The sequence below is a fragment of the Pistacia vera genome, unplaced genomic scaffold (assembly GCF_008641045.1).
Source record: "Pistacia vera cultivar Batoury unplaced genomic scaffold, PisVer_v2 Contig576, whole genome shotgun sequence".
NCBI classification, from domain to species: Eukaryota; Viridiplantae; Streptophyta; class Magnoliopsida; order Sapindales; family Anacardiaceae; genus Pistacia; species Pistacia vera.
The window spans coordinates 150368-168862 of record NW_022196419.1 but is presented as its reverse complement, the minus strand read 5'-3'; the positions used below and the strand labels follow the sequence as shown (position 1 = coordinate 168862).

The 18495-nt window shown below is 37.0% G+C and overlaps 2 protein-coding genes across 4 annotated transcripts; both read left to right on the top strand.

The window, feature by feature from the left end:
* Window positions 1–8609: 8609 nt before the first annotated feature.
* On the top strand, window positions 8610–13313 carry LOC116109244 (TMV resistance protein N-like). Of its 3 annotated transcripts, none has more exons than XM_031395482.1 (4): window positions 8610–9110; window positions 9296–9339; window positions 10844–11370; window positions 13084–13313. In XM_031395482.1, the coding sequence occupies exons 3-4, from the start codon at window positions 10898–10900 to the stop codon at window positions 13226–13228; spliced, it is 618 nt and encodes a 205-aa protein (XP_031251342.1). In that variant the 5' UTR covers window positions 8610–9110; window positions 9296–9339; window positions 10844–10897; the 3' UTR covers window positions 13229–13313. The 3 variants fall into 3 exon arrangements, with proteins under 3 accessions (XP_031251342.1, XP_031251340.1, XP_031251343.1); XM_031395480.1 differs by having other exon boundaries at window positions 9293–9339; XM_031395483.1 differs by having other exon boundaries at window positions 8620–8712.
* On the top strand, window positions 13225–14704 carry LOC116109232 (TMV resistance protein N-like). The gene is made up of 3 exons (XM_031395464.1): window positions 13225–14177; window positions 14315–14377; window positions 14576–14704. Exons 1-3 carry the CDS (start codon window positions 13236–13238, stop codon window positions 14702–14704), a joined length of 1134 nt encoding a protein of 377 aa, XP_031251324.1. The 5' UTR covers window positions 13225–13235.
* Window positions 14705–18495: the final 3791 nt, after the last annotated feature.

Genomic DNA, 18495 nt, shown 5'->3' with positions numbered 1-18495 from the left:
ACGGCCATTGATGGCTAGATCTGGCCGCGTTTGGTCGTCAACGACGTCCATATCTTGGTCGTCGTTGATGACTAGCTACAGCCAAAGATCTAGTCGTCTTTGACCATAGATCTGACATTTTTTAGCCAGATCCACAGTAGATCTGACCGAAAAAGGCTAGATCGGTGCACTACCGGCCAGATCCAGCCGGTAGTGGGCTATTATACCAGATTTTGGCTATCTTCCGACGATGGTGGCTGGAATTTGACAAATATGGGTGGGTAGAAGTGTTTTTGTCAATTTCTAAACTTTTTTTTTTTTTTTTTGTGTTTAGTTAAATTAACAAACTTATGAGTTTAAAAATAATTGAATAAAATATAATAATATTTTCAGAATAGAAAAATAAATGTGTATTTTAGAAATGATAAGAATAAGACAGGGCAAAAATAAGGAAACGAACGCACCCTTTTGTTTGTCTAGCATTATTCTTATTAAAAAATTATTAGATCAACTTTGCCAATATTCATTTGCCAAAAACAACTCTAACCCAGTGTTTGATTCGATGAATTTTTTATTAATAAAAATATATTATTACTACTAAGATATATTATCTTGAAGATTAACGATGTTATATTGATATGTTTTTCATAAATATTAAACATATTAAAGAACATAAATTAAAAGCATATTGGGATCTTTTGTTATCTATAACATTATCAAAGTATTACAACACCCTTGAGGTTGAGAGAAAGTTAGAAGTATGAAAGAAACATGGAAGAATTTAAGTGAAGATGTGTAGAGAAAGTATGGAAGTGTAGAGAAAATATGGAAAAGAAGAGTGAGAGAAATAAACAAAAGTGTTTACAAAGTTTACAACAAAGTTCCTCCTCCTCCCGAGAAGGTAAAAGCCTTTATTTATAAATAAAAGGGATACAACCACTTATAAATAAGACATTAAATACAAGACTAACCTTTTTGACTTTTTTATTTTTTTATTTTTTAATATTACATAGCCTACAATTCTTGACAAAACGTAATCTTACAATATTTGACTTTTTACAAAGGATACAGGAGATATTACATTGAAAAGGCAAATTACCATTTAGTCCACTCCTATTTTACATAAAAGACACAACTATATATTTTAAGACACGCAGATCTTTAATCGTCTGATAAGTTGGTAACGTACCACGAGTCTTCATCCTAGAAGTCGAGACAACCCATTGATTGAATCCAGTCAGCAGGGATTTGTCGGGGAGATATATCTGGATAAGTATCCGAAGAAATGTCTGGAATCTGAGATGCTTGCTTTGCAGATATACTGGGTGCATGCATGTATTGTTGTCGCCTGGATTTATGGAGATAGTAATTACGAAACTGCTGAAGCTCTTCTTCCTACACAGTATCTGGCTATGAGTCCAGGTACCACCATTTTGGATAGGCTGAATCGGTATCGAATTGAGCATTGATGGAACGTATGCATGTCTGTTTGGCTTGGAATAATTTCTCAGTGTAGTCTGGAGGAAAGAGTTCCCACGGAGCATCATCGTGAAAAGATGGCCATATTGCATTTGGAATGATATGATTTTTTTCAAAAAGGATTTTTTGAATTGATCTAGTCTCAACAGGATAATCAAACATATTATGGACGAGGTCATATGGATAAGACCGATGAAATGTGACTTAATGCTGTGAAAAATATAGACCATCAGATCTGATGGAGTGATGTCTGTGAAAAAATATGATAGACCATGCCATTTTGGTAGACATAGGACTTTTGTACCGGGCAAGTTGGTGAGCAAACACAGATTTTCATTTGTCTAGGGTTTTGAACCATCGGAGAAAAGTCATCAAAAAGCGTAATTCAGGGGTTGAGGTTGACTGATATTGGAAAATTATTTTCAACATATGATGGATCGCGAATTGAATGGCAATGTGGAATTGGTGTAACATATACCAAAAAAACTATAATAATTCTTCTGGAAATATGATATCAAGTCCTGGAGGTAAACAAAAAGATTTTTGAAAAGAGAAAATCTGGATGGACCCCTAACATATCATACATGGATTGACCACATTTTTCAATGCATTGAAGTTGGTAAGAAAACATGAGGGTGGTAGCATTTTCATCAATGGTACGAGTTCGAACAAGGTCATCGAATCTAGGAGGGACGTCTGGGGTATGCTTTGGTGAAGAGGATGATGAACAGGAACTAGACTGGGTTAATGGTTGGAACATGAAACATGGAAGAGGTTTGGATCTAGGGTTCATGAAACCAACTTGTTTAGTTTTAGGTCTAGATAAATAATCTACAGTGGTGTTGGTGTGACCTTTGATATGCTAGACGGTGAAGGAATATTTATTGAACCATTCTGCCCAACGAAGTAACTGCTGATACGAAACCTTTTTCTTGTGGAAACGTAGCATTCGATCAAAAGACTTCATATCCGTTTCAACAAAGAAATGATGTCCAACAAGGTGGAATTCAAACCTTTCAATGGTATTTTTTACTGCTAATACTTCCTTGAAAGTAAAATGATAATGATACTGGTGTGGTTTGAATTGTCCACTCTGGTATCCACACAAATGTCGTACCTTGTCCTTATCTTGTTCAAAAAGCACTGTACCCCAATGAGTGTCACTAGCATCTGTCTAAAGAATGCGTTTCCCCGAAGAAGGAATCTTCAACGGCTGCGTATGAAAGGATGCGCGCTTGAGACTTTTGACTGCATTTGTCTGCTTTTCAAACACTCTAGAGGATTCTTCTTAAGTATCTGGGAAAGTGGAGTAGTGAAACGAGAAATGTTGCGAATGAAACTGCGCATGTAATTGGCAATTCCTAAGAATTGTTGTATTTCTTTCTTGGTTGTGAGAACATCTGGGAATTTTTGCAATTCATTAGCAATATGAGGCTGAAGATCATACTTGCCATCAACAATCACCATACCAAGAAAATCAATCTTTGTTTGTCCTAACTGCATTTTCTTCTCAGAGAGCATGATACCATAAGTGTGGATGATATCAGCAAAGTCACGAAGAAGACGGATATGAGATTCCTTATCCTTTGAAAAGAGAAAGATATCATCGATATAAATGAGACATGTATGCAGAAGGGGAGCAAAAATCTTCGTCATGGCTTTCTGAAACAGGGAATGAGCGACTTTAAGTCCAAAATGCATGATTGTCCACTGGTAATGTTGATTGGGAATGCAGAAAGCAGTCTTATGATGATCATCAGGATGAATTCCAAGTTGCCAAAATCCAGCTTTGAGATCAAATTTGGAAAACATCGTTGCATTATGGAGATTTGCAAAAAGAACTTGTCTGAAAGGCAGAGGAAATTTATCATCACGGGGAAAGAAATTCAATGGCTGATAATTGATAACAAGTCTGAGTTTTCCTCTGGCCTATTCTACCCGTTTATTGACATAAAAAGCTTCACATGCCCATTTAGAGTCTGTGGGTTCAATCAATCCTTGAGATAAAAGCTAAGTACATTCTTGTTGAGCTAGACTGAGATGTTCTGGTGACATGCCGGAATGACTAGCTTTAGTGGGATTGATATCTTCGCTCTTGATGAATGGAAGACGGATAAAGAAATATGAATTCTTCCATAATGGATGAGCACATTTAGTGAGAAAATCAGAATGAGAATCTGCGCAAGAGCGGGAAATAAGCTGGGTCTTGATCTACTCAATAGGATTGCCTTCATTCTGAAATAAATTAGGCTGAGTGCTCCAGGATTGAAAAAACATCTTGTACCGAACACCATCAGGGAGGATTATAAGTTTATTGAGTTTAGAGCAAACATCAAAACCTATAACCATATCTTTGCCAGGTAGATCGGAACCAAGAACTTTATGAAAAGTGAAACAGCTTGGGAAAATTTGGATTTTAATGGGTTTGCTGATTAGATGAGTAGTGAAAGTCTCACTATTAGCCGTGTAGAAGACCTCCTGATGAGGTTTCCACTGAGAGGATGGGAGGATCTTAGGGTTGATAATGGTACGAGTAGCACCTATATAAAAAAATGCTATGACTGAAATGGGCTTGGAGTATTTGGTGGGGAAGATCTGAACTTTTGCTGTAGGTATGTGACATGAGAAGGCTAATGATGGAAGGGATTGTGGTGCCTATTGGATATGGTAGAAATAGTGGCAATCATCTGAATTAGAGGACTTAGTATCAGTGGCTGCAAACTGGAAAATAGTGTATGAAGTGGGTTCTTCATCCATGGAAAACCAACTTTCAACATCACCATCAGAAAAATCTATATCGGTGAGCTGAGAAAGTTGTTGCATCATTTTAACTGACTGCTTGAGCTTGTTTGGACAATTTTTTGCAAAATGACCTGGGCTGTTGCACAAATAACATCGATTAGACCGTTTGCCTTTGCGTTTCCTTTTCTAAAGAAACTTGCGGTGCTTGAAACATTGAAATCTACGTCTAGCCGGAGCATTAGGTGGAGAAAACTTGATGCGTCTAGAATGAAACTTCTTCTTGGTAGGACAAGAACATGAGCGATCTGATTTGCATTTGATCTGTAAGTCTGGTCTTTGACAAACCTTTGTCAGCTTTTTAGAACGCTTCATATAATTATCAAAAAATTTTTTTTTAGAATAGAGCTTTTCTAGAGCAAGAATAACAAACTAATAAATTTCGCCAAGAGAAGTGGATCCAAGTTGTTTGTTCTGGGACTGCATAAGCTTGGTTGCTTAATGACTTAAGGATTCAAGAATAGATGCCAAAAAGGCTTGCTTCATGTTAGGATTATCCATATCCCTAAGTATATGATATCGTTTTACCATCTCTTTGTAATGCCTGTCAAGATCTTTCTTTTTTAGAGAACAGCATCGCATCTTGAAATATTCTTCTTTGACCTGGTTCTCATAAAGGTGAGGTAATCCACAGAATTCATCATACAGAAGATACAGAGTTTGTTAATATCTGGCATTTGGATGAACAAATTTTGTCTATACTCCTAAAGACTTATCCACCAATCACGAAGAATGCCACCAAATCTAGCTGTAAACTGTGTAAGTACAATAGAGACTTGGGCATTAGGTTTTAGCATCTCAGCTTGTAACCAGGCCCGAAATTCATACATCCAAGTTCTCCATTTGTGTGGATGAAGATCATCGACGGTAAAAGTGTGGAGCTTTGTTGAAGCTGTATAAGAGTCACGTTCAGCCGGAGTATGATGAGATTGTCGATACATAGGCGGAAAGTTTGGAATGGAATCATCTCCTTCAGGCATCTCATCACCGACCTCAGAAACAACAGGTGGTCTTGACGATTCAGGTTGATGGGTCATCAGTTGGGGATAAACATTAGGATGTTGATCAGAAGTATTACTGTCAGAGTCAAAGTCACTTTCAAATGATTCATCAGTCGAAGGTATATCAGCTTCTGATTCTATGTGAGAGGTAGATAGAGAATCCTGAGAAAGACCCAAAGCGGCAAGACGTTGCCTTTCTGCCATGTCTCTTAAAAAAGAGCTCATAAAATTGGAAGAGACGGGATTTTCTGAAGAGTCAGGATTAGCAGAAGGTTGGTGGTCTTCCATCATCATTATGTGCATTAGAGCCTTATCCTTAGATAAAGACGATGAGGCCTAGGAGATGGAGGATCTGAATGAGTGGAAGAGAAAGAGTCTGGAATATCAGCTAATGGAGTCTGCTGTCTAGCAGAATACTTTTCTCGCTTCTTTTGTTCTCATTCCAGCTTGATCTTTTCATCACGTTCTTTACGGAGCTTGGCATATAACTGTTCAGTGTTGCCAAAAGCTTGAACAACACCTGAAGGTATATGAGGTGAGACCAAAGGTTAGCTAATTTTTGGGAAAGGGGAAAAAGAGGGTTGTGGCCATGCTGTTGTGGAGTCAAAAGGGTTTGGTATCAATGACATTTCAGGGAAAGTCTGTGGTTGTCTGAGTTTTTGCTTAAGATATTGTTGTTGAAGCGATGCCATTTGGGTTTTTAATGACTTCATTTCTGCTTCCTTCTGGAGAAACTGAGCTGAATAGCCATGAGAGTTGCTGACAATGTGCATCAATTCCTGATGGAACTGATCAATCTGGTTTTGGAGATGATCAATTTGTTTTGTAGCCAAGAAATTAGCATAGTTTGGTTTTGAGACTGAGAGTCCACCTGATGAGCTACTAAATCCAGTTTTTGTTCAAGTCTGGTAATGGTTTTGTTTTGGGCTAAAGCATTTTCAGTCTGTCAATTGAGAACTGCTTCAACTTGGGAGAGTTTGGGTGTGGATCCATCAGGCCTATAATTTTGGAATGAACCACTTTTGGTTGTTGAGTGGCAATTTCTTGAAGGGAAGGAAATTCTGTGTCATAATTGAAATGATGTCCTATCTTTGTGGGCTCGGGGGTTGGATCATCATAACGGACTAAATAGGTGGAGTATGAGCAAGGGGTGAATGGGTTGGTTTATTTTCTTTGGCAATCCACCTGAGGGACTGTTGATAACATGGTAAAGGCTGTTTGAAGTAAGGTGATTTAGTAGGTTTGGATAGTTGTAAAGGTGATTTAGGTTGAGGTTTCGAAGGGATGTCCCGTGAGGGATTATTGGATGGTAAATCTTTTCTGGCTGGTGGAGAATATTTGACATAATAGTCAAATTTGCCAGACGGTTGACCAAGAAGACCAACTTCAGGATCATGGTCTTCAAATCGGGAATGAAGATATGTCTAACTGTAGCGAGCTTTCTCCTTTTTCTGGTTGAAATAGTTTCATCTTGGAAGATAATGCTCATCGATTTCCCAAATAGGATCATCACGGCATTCCGAGCATTGGCAGTCAAGATCAAATGGAGTGTGACCAGTGACTGGATCATATTGATGATAAACAGGAGCACCAGATTGTTGAAAAGAATGAATGGAAAGTCCAGGTTTCCGTACTACTGTAGTGGGTATGACCGGAGTAATCATGAATTGAGTTTGTCGAAAATTCAAAGGTGGAGCACTGGGAGTTACTGGAGACTTAAATCTGATAGTTGTTGTTCCGTCACAGTTATCATGCATGGTAGATTCTGTAGAAACCACCAGAGTTTCTTTTTTGTTAAGAGACTCGTAATTCGTCACCCAAGAGTCGGGTAACAATTTAATCAAATCATCTCTGAAAATTTTTCTGGGAATATTGATGCAGTGAGGAGAATTCTGAGAGTCAATAGTAAGGAGCAGTGCATCAGTAGTTGTAGGGATAGCGAGATCAAGAGCATGGTCTTGGATTCGCTAAACTATTTGATAATGCAAAGTAGTTGCAATACTTTTTGGATTTAAATCTGCCCCAACGATCTGTAATTGAACTTTAAGAGCCTTTGAGCAATGAACATCAGAGAGGGACATGTTGAAATTAGAAAACAGTGTCATAATGACTGTCCCAACATTCAAAGTTGTCTGTGCTGTCCCTATACAAGCATGTTGATATTGGACAAATCTGGTGTCCAATAAAGCAGTTCGAACAGATACTGGGAGTCCTTTTCTGCCATGATATGATAGGGCGAGTCGGATAGCGCCAAAGTGTACATGAGAGTATCCTTCATGGATCCATTGAGTAATGGATTCTTGAGGGATTTCTAAAGTAACATATTGTTCTTGGGTTGTGATTGGAATTTGACACTTGTCAAAAGTACTAGTCTGGACATACTCTTTGACTGACTTTCTGGAAGGTCTAACAAGAGTTTTAAAGGTTTTAGACAAAGAAGACGAGGACTTGGAAAAGGTTGTATAAGGATTTACAATGGGAGGAATAGTATCTTGGATTTTTTTATTTTCTAGGATATAAGATATTTCATACAAACTGTCTACCTTAGAAGAAGATCTTTAAGAATAAAAATCGTTTAAGAGTTAGTTTCAATCGAAAAAACTAATGCCAGTGGAACCTATGGGCCCTAAGTTTGGCCCAAACCTCACGGATTTAAATTGATTTACCTATTAAATTGGACATGTACCATCCAGTACGCTATAGTTTACAAAATTCCAACTAGTCCTTGTGTTATCCGAATTATCTAACTACCTCTCCAGCCATTAGTTTTTTCCGTTAAAACTACTTTTTGACCTGTTTTGACTTATGAAATGACCAAATTATCTTAAAATAAGTTACTATGAAATTAAGAAAAACATCTAAATTTTTCGAAAAAAATTAATTTAATATTAAATATTCAATAAATTTTCCTAAAACATAAGAAAATTTTAAAACAATTAAGCAAGCAAAAAAATAATAATAATAAAATTAAATTCTTCTAAATGGGTAGTTTTTTTTTTTTCCAAATTTTTTTTACGATTTTTTAGTACTTTTAAGATTTTTCTTGGAAAATTTTAGTACTTTTTTTTAAATGATAAACTTATTTTTAAGGTCAATAATGGCCAAAATGGGTCAAAAATTAGTTTTAACGGTAAAAATTAACGGCAGGAGAAGTAGTTGGATATTTCGGATAGGTTTAAAACTACAGGGATAATACGGGGAGTTTTATTAAACGTGAAAAACTGTTCATAGCCAAGACTGAAGACGCGTTTTATAATACCTCCACGAACTTTATCATCACAACTTGAAGCATTCTATGATACTTCCACGAACTTTAACATCAACACTTAAAGCATCCTATGGGACCTCCGCGAACTTTGCTTTCTCATTGTCATGAATCAAAATCACTCTGTATATGTGTAGTCTTCCATTATTGAAATGATTGCAAGAAACGAAGGCTTTGCAAGTTGTAACTGTAAGTCTTCGATACTTCTGTATTTCTTGGGAGGAAATATTGCGAAATCTCCATTGCTTCTTCTTCAGCAATAACGTAATTGCTGATTTTTCTGATTATTTTCTTCATTCTCATTTTTCTCGGAAATCTGTTGTGTTGTTTGTGTTTATGGTTGAGCTGAACAAATCAGCCAACAGATTCTGATATTGACGAATTCATCAGAGCATCCAATAATCTTAGTAGCTGTACTAGTTTTGAGGTTTTCGATCCTGATAGATTAGCAGTAAAAAGTACTCTCATCAAGCGAAGCTGTGATTACTACTTCATTGATCAGCAGCCGTATCCAAAAAGATTGAAGTGATACCGTTTGATTGCTTAAACCTCATGAACAAATAATTCTTGGACTCGCTATGGTTTTTGTGGGTGCTTGTTCCATATTACTTCTTGTATTTGTTTTTTGGAAAATGAATCCAGAGTATCAAAATATTTTTATGTACAATTCTGAAACATACGGGGTCCAACTGTAATTTTAAAGGGTGATATATACATTTTCTCTTGAAATTCTTGATTTAACTAATTGATTTCGCCATTTTTTCTTCAGCAGTTTCCAAATTCAACAAACAGAGGTTCTTCAAGTCGCCAGAACAAGTATGTTTTTGTTTATTTTATTTTTGTAATTAATCTGTTTTCTTCGGCAGTTTGTGCTTTGTTCGTGCATAATATATATGAGAATGCTATTGTTGAAGGGCGAAACCAAGAATTTCTATTTGGGGAGAGCTGCAAAATTGTTTTAAAATAATTATCTAATTATATTTATTCGATTTGAATAAACCTCAATAATTTGGTTCAAGAAATATTATATTAATAACAAGATAGATTATCGGAATGTTTAGAAAAATGTGTTTAGTTGATTCGAATAAATTGGTGGATATGTTATATAAATTACTAAATTGCCCTCCTTTTTTTAATATTAATATTATATTATTTTTTGAATAATTCTTTTAACCCCTTACATTTCAGATTTTGCTAAAATACCCCAATAATAAAAAAGTTTAAAATTTAACAAAAATACCCCTATTCACCCTAAGCCACTATCGGCGGTCTACCACCACCGCTGTAGGCGACGATAGTGGAGATCTAGCCATGAAATGACGGCCGTCTCAAGACCAAATATCTGGCCTTTCACGGCCACAGATCTAGCCGTGAAAGGCCAGATCTGGCTATTTACAGCTATGATCTGTGATCCATAGCTAGAAATAGCCTTAGCGGCGCACAGCCAGCCAGATAAGGCTGGCCGTGAGCTATTTCGTCGCCGTCAGCGGTGGTTGCCGACAATTGGCAGTGGTGGCTAGATTCGACCACCACCCTTTGGTAATTTTTTTAAATTCTAAGGGTATTTAAGTCCTAAAAACTTTGTATATAAAGATAATATAGTCAATTGGTATTTTTATAAATTGTTTTTAAAACAAGGGCATTATTATCCTAAAATTTTATTAGTAAGGAGTAAAATTATAACAAAAATGAGATTATCGAATAATCTTAAAATAAAGCTAATATAATTAGTTTGCATATTACCAACAGTAACTACTATTGGTATTAAAAGATTATTAGAATCTTATATTACTTGACAACCAAACATAATAATCAAGTAATATAAAATGATATTACCTCAATAATCTCATATAACCCTCAACCAAACAGCGTTACCTTTCAAAATGTTTGACAACTAGAAGCAAGGATACAAAGAATTTTGACGTCAATAATATAAAGAATTTAGATACTATAAATCAAAACTGGAAGCAAGGATACAAGACTCTCTTCGGAGTAGTGGTCCTGATCGGCTTAATTTGAAGATGGAGTGATAATTAAAATAAAACAGAAAGGCATTCTATGATACCTCCACGAACTTTACTTTTTCATTATCATAAATCAAAATCACTCTGTATATGTTCAGTCTTCTAGAGTTAATTATTGAAATATCATAACAAGTTTTCGCCATCTGTGATTGCAAGAAACGAAGGCTCTTCATGTTGTAAGTGTTGAATACTTTTGTATTTCTTGAGGGGAAATAATGCGAAATCTCCATTGCTTTTTCTTCATCAATAACGCAATTCTAAAAAGTTCTTCAACTTTTAAATTTTCTGTTCTGCAGGTTTGGTTTAATGACTTAATCTGTCTCCAATAGTTTTGTAATGGCTTCCACAGTATGCAAAGCAAAATAGCATCTGGATGGAAATATGATGTGTTCTTGAGTTTCAGAGGAGAAGATACGCGCAAAAACTTCACTGGTCATTTGTATTCTGCGTTGGATCAGAAAGGAATATTCACCTTCAAAGATAACCACAGACTTGAAAGAGGAAAGGTAATATCGTCAGAACTCTTTAAAGCAATTGAAGAATCTAGGTTTGCACTCGTTGTTTTTTCAGAAAATTATGTTTCTTCGACATGGTGCTTGGATGAATTAGCGAAGATTTTGGAATGCATGAAAGCAATGGGTCAGATAGTTTTGCCAGTTTTCTACAATGTCACTCCATCCGAAGTTAGAAAACAGTCAGGAAGCTTTGAGAAAGCTTTTCGGGATCACGAAAAGAATTTCAGGGAAGATTTGGAAAAGGTGCAAAGTTGGAGGGTTGCCATGACAAAGATTGCTAATATCTCTGGATGGCATTTGGGGGATAGGTAACACCAATACTCGTTTCAAAATAGATAGCCAGTGCAGAGATCTTTTTCTCACTGTTCTGATGGCTTGAAGGAAAGCTTCTCAAACTAATTAATCGCATACAAATGCGTCTATCTGTTAGCTAATTCATGAATAGAGAGCAAGGCTAGAGTTGGGAAAGTAACCCGTCCAGCCCAACCCGACTTGGCTCACGACGGGTTACTGCTTTTGGCGGGTTGGTCCTAACCCGCCCGCCAACAAAGGCAGGCCGGGTTAGGCCCGCCATTTTTGGGGGAATGCCTGGCCCAACCCTGCCCGCCAACCCTAACCTGCCGGGTTAGGCTACGGGTCGGGCCGTGTTAACCCCCCTTTTTTTTAAAAAAAATTTTTGATTTTGTTTTATTTAGTTAACTTTTCAAATAAATAATTAACGATTTATAAATGAATAAATGTAATTGTTTTTAATTAACTTTTCAAATATCAATAATTCAATTAAATTAATTTTTTTTATTAACATTTCAAATATTAATTCAATTTTAATACAATAAAATTGTAATATAAGAAAATTAGATTTATTCATTCAATTGATGAAACTTTAGCATAAGAATGAATTATATTTTATACAAGACATGGAAATTTGAGAATAAGACTTCAGTATTTAATTTTTTTATATTTTACATACCATAAAAAATAATAATAACAATGTGTCAAATATTACGAAATTTTATACATTTTAATATTTATGATTTAGAAGTATAGTTTAATATTATTGTGTAAAATTATTTGTAAGAGTTTAATTAAAAGAATTAAAAAAATGAGAGAAACTTGAAAAAACTAATTAATTTTCTTTTTAATTTTTTTTTGTCAACCTGGTGGATTGGCTATTGCAAACAAATAGCAACTCATCGGGTTGACGGGTTGCCATATAGCAACCAGGCCCGCCCGGGGATTGCTGGCGGGTTGAACCCTCTTCATTGCGGGCCGGGTTAAGGTTGACCTACCTAACCCGACCCATTTATTCCACCTCTAAGCAAGGCTAATTTCAAGGGCATCTAAACTAAAACAATTATACATATTTGGAAATGTACCTGTTAAGTAAATTCGAAAATAGTATTTTTATACTGTTGGTTTTTACTTTATGCTGTTAGTTTCTCGCTCACGTTACTTGGATTGTTAGTAGTTCATTTCAACTTATTTTGATTCAATAGTTTGACATCTATTGGAATTGATATTCAATTCCAATTAAAAGAAAATTATATACTCTCTCCATTTCTCTTTAAAAGTCGTTTTAAGTCATTACATGTTTTTTAATAAATTAATTTTTTAATGTAATTTTTTTTTTCTTTGCTCCTTTCTTGAAAGTGCATGGGAAATGGCAATGATGAGCGATGAAAAATAAATAGCTTTAAAGAGAAAGAGAAAGAGAGAGAGAGAGGAGATAAGGGGTGAGGGAAAGAGAGAGAGAAGACAGAGGCATACTTCGAGAAAGAGAGAGAGGGTTGCATTTGGCCAAACGATATTTATTTTGGAAAAAATTTACAGAACTAAAATGACTTTTTGAGAAAGAGAAAGAGGGTTGCATTTGGTTAAACGATATTTATTTTGAAAAAAATTTAGAAGGTTAAAACGACTTTTAAAGAGAAACGAGGGAGTATTGGCTTAAGTATTTTTTTGCCTATTTGTAGCTCATGCTAACTTTCCACATGTTTGATTTTTTCTTCCTTCATTTGTAGGGAAGAATCAAAATTTATTCAAGGCATTGTTGACGAAATATCAAATAAATTGAGTTCTACGTTTTTAAACACAAATGGCAATCTGGTCGGAATGGAGTCACGAATGAAGCAAATGGGGTCCATTACTAGGTATAGGTTTGAATGATGTTCGAATGTTAGGGATTTGTGGAATGGGTGGAATAGGTAAGACAACTCTTGCAAGATCTGTTTTTGACAAGATCTGTGATCAATTTGATGGGAGTAGCTTTCTTGCCGATATTAGAGAAGTTTCTATAACACGAGGTCTGGTCCGTCTGCAGAAACAGCTTATTTCTGAAATCTTCACAGGAAGAAACATAAACATATGCAATGTTCACAACGGATCTAAAGAGATAATGAGAAGGTTACGCCATCAAAGGGTTCTTGTCATACTTGACGATGTAGATCAAATAGAACAATTAAAAGCATTAGCTGGAATGCATGATTGGTTTGGGTTGGGAAGTAGAATCATCATTACAACCAGAAATCGACATTTGCTTGTTAGCCATGGCGTGGATAATGTGCATATGGTCAATGGGTTAAATCCTGGGGAAGCTCTTAAGTTGTTTTGTTGGAAAGCCTTTAGAAATTGTCATCCTACTAATGATTATTTGGAGCTTTCTCAGCAAATGGTCGATTATGCTGATGGCCTTCCATTGGCCCTGGAAGTTCTGGGATCCTTCTTGTTTGGTAGAAGTAAAGCTGAGTGGAAAGGTGCATTGGATAGATTGAAAGAAGTTCCTGACGAAAGAATTTTTGAAATACTTAAAATAAGCTATGATGGACTACAAGAACTGGAGAAGAAAATATTTCTAGATGTTGCTTGTTTCTTTGAAGGAAGGGACAAAGATGAAGTAAGACAAATACTGGACAGTTGTGATTTTTACCCAGATATTGGAATTAGTTTTCTAATTGATAGATGTATCATTTCTCTTTCAATCAACAAATTGCGTATGCATGACTTAATGAAATGTATGTGTAGGGAAATTGTTCGCCAACAGGGTCCCACAAAACCAGGCCAACGTAGTAGGTTATGGCTCTCTGATGATGTTTATCGTGTATTGACAAAAAATGAGGTATGCGATTTTGAAGAAACCATAAACTTAAAACCGTATCATATCAATTTTACATGTAGTATATAGACAATGTCAGATAATAGTATTGAAGTTTATTATCTCCACCTGATTGCATCATTATGCTCTTTCTTCTTCAGGGGACAGAGGCTGTTGAAGGCATAATTCTGGACTTTCCTGCATACGAAGAGTTAAAATTGAATGTATGGTGATAATAAGCTTCGTAGCTTGGTTGTTACTACTAGATTTCGTCAGTGCGAGTGTCTGCAAAAAGCTATATTAATGGAACGTCTAAAAGCATTTGCTAATTACTAGTTGTGTCTTAGGAGTCTCAGAGCTAATAAACATAAAAACCACTAATACTTTTTCTGTATACTGGGGTTTTTATCTCTTTTGCACAGGTTCTTACTCATCGCTTTTTGTGGCGTCGGATCGACACCCACCTTGCAGTAATGTTAGAGAGATCATGTCCATCTAAGTGCATCTCGCCAATGCTTAAAGTTCTTGATCTAATGGGACCTCAAAACTAGACCAACTTGCCCAGATGCTCCAGAAGACTTGGACTAGCATGGCAAGTTTGAAAAATCTTGATTTAGGTGGAACTGTCTAATTAACCAACCACCATCTCTATTGTGCATTACAAAAACTCGAACATGATCTTTCGTCATGGATCCTGCACAAAGGAACTTTAAGTACCTCGCAAAGTCCAGGAGTTATCTCTTACTCAGTTTTCCATTGGTTCTCTAGAGACGCAATCAGAGTCCGGTGGCATTGACGCGTTCGTTTGTCTTTATCTGGTTTTGTCTCGATTAAGGACCGCTTGGATCTAGGCTGATTGCCACATCTCACAACGAAGTGTGCAATTCCCTCTGAGATGGATTTACCACTTTAATACAATTGATTCTGAGACAGGAATAAAATTGTTCAGTGTGTACGTTCCAAAGCCACATATCCTTCCTAAGCTTAACCCCAAACCCCTTATACTTTTACACAATATTGCGATACGGTCTTCATAGCTTGCAGCTATGTCCAGGTCAAGTACAGATTTGCAGCTATTGCTCGAATTGCAATCCCTTTTTGGAAAAATCTCCATCAAGTCCATTACTAATAGATTCGATCAATATCACGATTGTATTTTGTTTTACTAATTGCATCCCCAACTATGCGGCGAAGTAGAGAACCAACCATACTCTGTGCACAGTCACTTTTTAAAACTGGCTCCATCGCTCGTGTAATAATCGTCAAAGGTCAGGTATGGTTACTATACAGTTTATTTTTATTTATGACTTCAGATTTAGTTTTGATATCTCTAATATAACCATTATTTTAACTTAATTGTAAAATCATATGAAAATCAATTAGTAAATGGTAGCTATTGCCTATACATGATGACATTGACTATGACGTAGAAAACAATTTGATGAAAACCATATCTGGTAATGCCCTCTTCTTTATTCACCAGAGACTTAATTTGTGGGTTACACGTTTTGAACATCTCAAAACACGGTTCTTTGTTCACCTGGATTCATTAACGAAGGTCACTAGATGCTATTAGATGTGAGCGGCCTGTGACTAGTTTGTTGATGCACGTCGTTAACACATACATGATCAACATGTATAAAACTTGATTGTAACGTACAAGGGTGGGCATCCTACTCAAGCACTGTGATCGGTTTCCAAGACACCCTGATACAAAGGATTCCTAGTCTCCATGTCAGTCCTCCAAAATTCCTTGGTGGGACAGATCACCTCTGGTTGTTCTCATTTCTAGAAGTATCCACCAGCAGATATATTTTATCTAAGTGTGGTTTCTTTGGATACCGATGAAAACGATGAAGGTAAAGGAATGTGGGCTCTCGTCCAGTATATGATTCTGATTGAAGAACTCATCGCGACTCCAATAATCTTAGCACACATACTAGTCTGAGGTTTTGATCCAGATTAGCAGTCAAGTACTGTCATCAAGCGAAGCGTGTGATTGCTGCCCTGATCAGCAGCCGTATCCAGAAAAGATTGAGTGCTACTGTTTAGTGCTTAAACCTCATGAACAAATAACTCTTGGAATAAACTCTTCCCTCCTTCCTGCTGCCTTTTCCTCACCTTGTGAGCTGATGTTTATGTATGTGCTTGGCATTTTTGTATTTGTTCCGTATCATGTGTTACTTGTTTTGTATTTTGTTTACTGATATCCCAAATTAAATCCAGCAAATACAATTGTCTGTAAAATTAGTTTTCTTTTTAGCCTCTTTCCTTATAGTTCCCCCACTATTTCTTCCCCATCCCTCTTTATTTTAGAACTCTGCTCCCCTAACCGTCCTTCTGTCTTGATTCCCTTCCCTGCCTCTAGTCACACCCCACTCCCCGCAGAAGTCATGCCCTCCCCCCTTTTCCCACTTACTCTAAACTATCAACACAAGTCAGATCCCTCCTTCCTACCTCAACTGTCGATCATCCGCCTTCTTGTGTGGGCTGGCAAGAGCCATGTGCGCACGATCACGCGGGGTGTCGATCGGCGCTTCAACTGAACAACTATGCCAGGCGAGGTCAACTCTTCCTTCGACACACCAGCATATGGGCGCGCCACCTTCTCGTCGCACTCAGCCGGCCACTGGCCCCCGTCTCTTAAGCCTGTCGAATTCATTTTAACACTCTAATGCTGCGACAACTTGGTCAATTCTGCTGGCTTAGTTACGAGCAATGAATGGACACGATGCATAGGGATCCCGTCACTCGACTAAATTCTATTGCGTAGATGTAGTTAGCTAGAAGAATCATGGCAACAAATAAAAAAATATTGTGTGAGATGCATCAGCATATGGCACTTATTCACGAACTTTTTTTCCCCTTACTGTTACTTATTGTGTGGAATTTATGTGGTAACTCTTCAATATACAAATCAAATGAATAATGCTTTTCCAGTAAGATTGTGCTTTATTTAACGACACCAGTATGATCAATAAGTCGTTTATCTAGCATTGCATTTCCAGGTAAAAGTCTCACGACTGAAATGCTTCAGTCATATTCTTTGTAAAAATATTGAAAGGTTAAGGTTTGTCTCGATTAATAATAATGTTCTTTCAATTTTGAGAGATCATTCTTTCATCTGTCAGCTTACTATTGACATTGATTTACTTAAAATACTCTTTAAAGCGATGGCTTTTATTGTTATATGTTATTTTTGTGCAAATTTGGGAGAAGATAATGACCGGTCCCGATCAACGGAGGTAAGCAATAATATCTTTGTTTAGATTTGTCCGATTTAAAAATTGTGAGAGTTAGGAGTTTTCCGTTTTAGATTAAAACTATATTGGGTAAAAGGACATACTTGCCCTTTATTGTTAAGTTCAACTATTGGAAACTGAAATTGGGTGGAACGTTGATGGGTTTTTCAAAGTGAGGGTATCAGCTTGTATTCTGGCTGAACCTGGGTGGGGACATTAATGCAGCCCAAATAAAAACAGAAAAACCCTTACACGTGTAATAGAAAGATGTTCCATCAAAAACAGTCCTTTTCTGGCTACATTTAATGCAGTCCAAAAAAAAACAAAGAAAAACCCTTGCATCGTGTAATAGAAAGATATTTCATCAAAGACAGTCCTTTTTTGGTCAATCAGAGAGTCACCAACCCCAACTAAACACACCACCAGATCATCGTTCGTTGGGTTGCTTTGAGTTCCGCGTTTGTTCGTATGGCTTTGCGTGCGCTCGTATGTCATTACGCGAACATTCAAAGCCCACTTGTCGAACCCACCAACTGTAGAACACTCTGTTTAGTAGTCTCTTATACCCCTCCCGGTCCCGACGAAGTATCATCCTTTACAGCGCCATCCACTGTCCTCCACGCTCCCCTTATCGCCACCATGCGACCTCAATCCAGGATAGGCTTTCCTCTCATAAACTCCCACACCTTGCTCACTCTCCGAGCCTACACACATGGTCATACTCACTCCATCACCAACCCAAGTTATCATGCCAACAACTCTAAAATGGCCCACCAAACACAGCTTCTTGCCATACCCATCCGATCCAACAGTCCCCCCCTATTGCCGCAATCGTACGTTGTCGATAGGCCCACAATTAATCGCATAGAACTATGATAAATGCCAGGTCACAAATGTTGACACATGAGATTTCAGTTGCACGTTGAATGGTTGATATGGAACACGTGTTTGCCTAAGTTCAAGTTTGGCCACGTCTGCGCCGTGTGCCTAAGATGCTGCACGGTGAATGCGAATATATGACTGCAGAGACTGAATCATGGAGTGAGAGAATGCGAACAAAACAAAAGTGATTTGGTCCTTGTTATATGTGTCTCTACTTG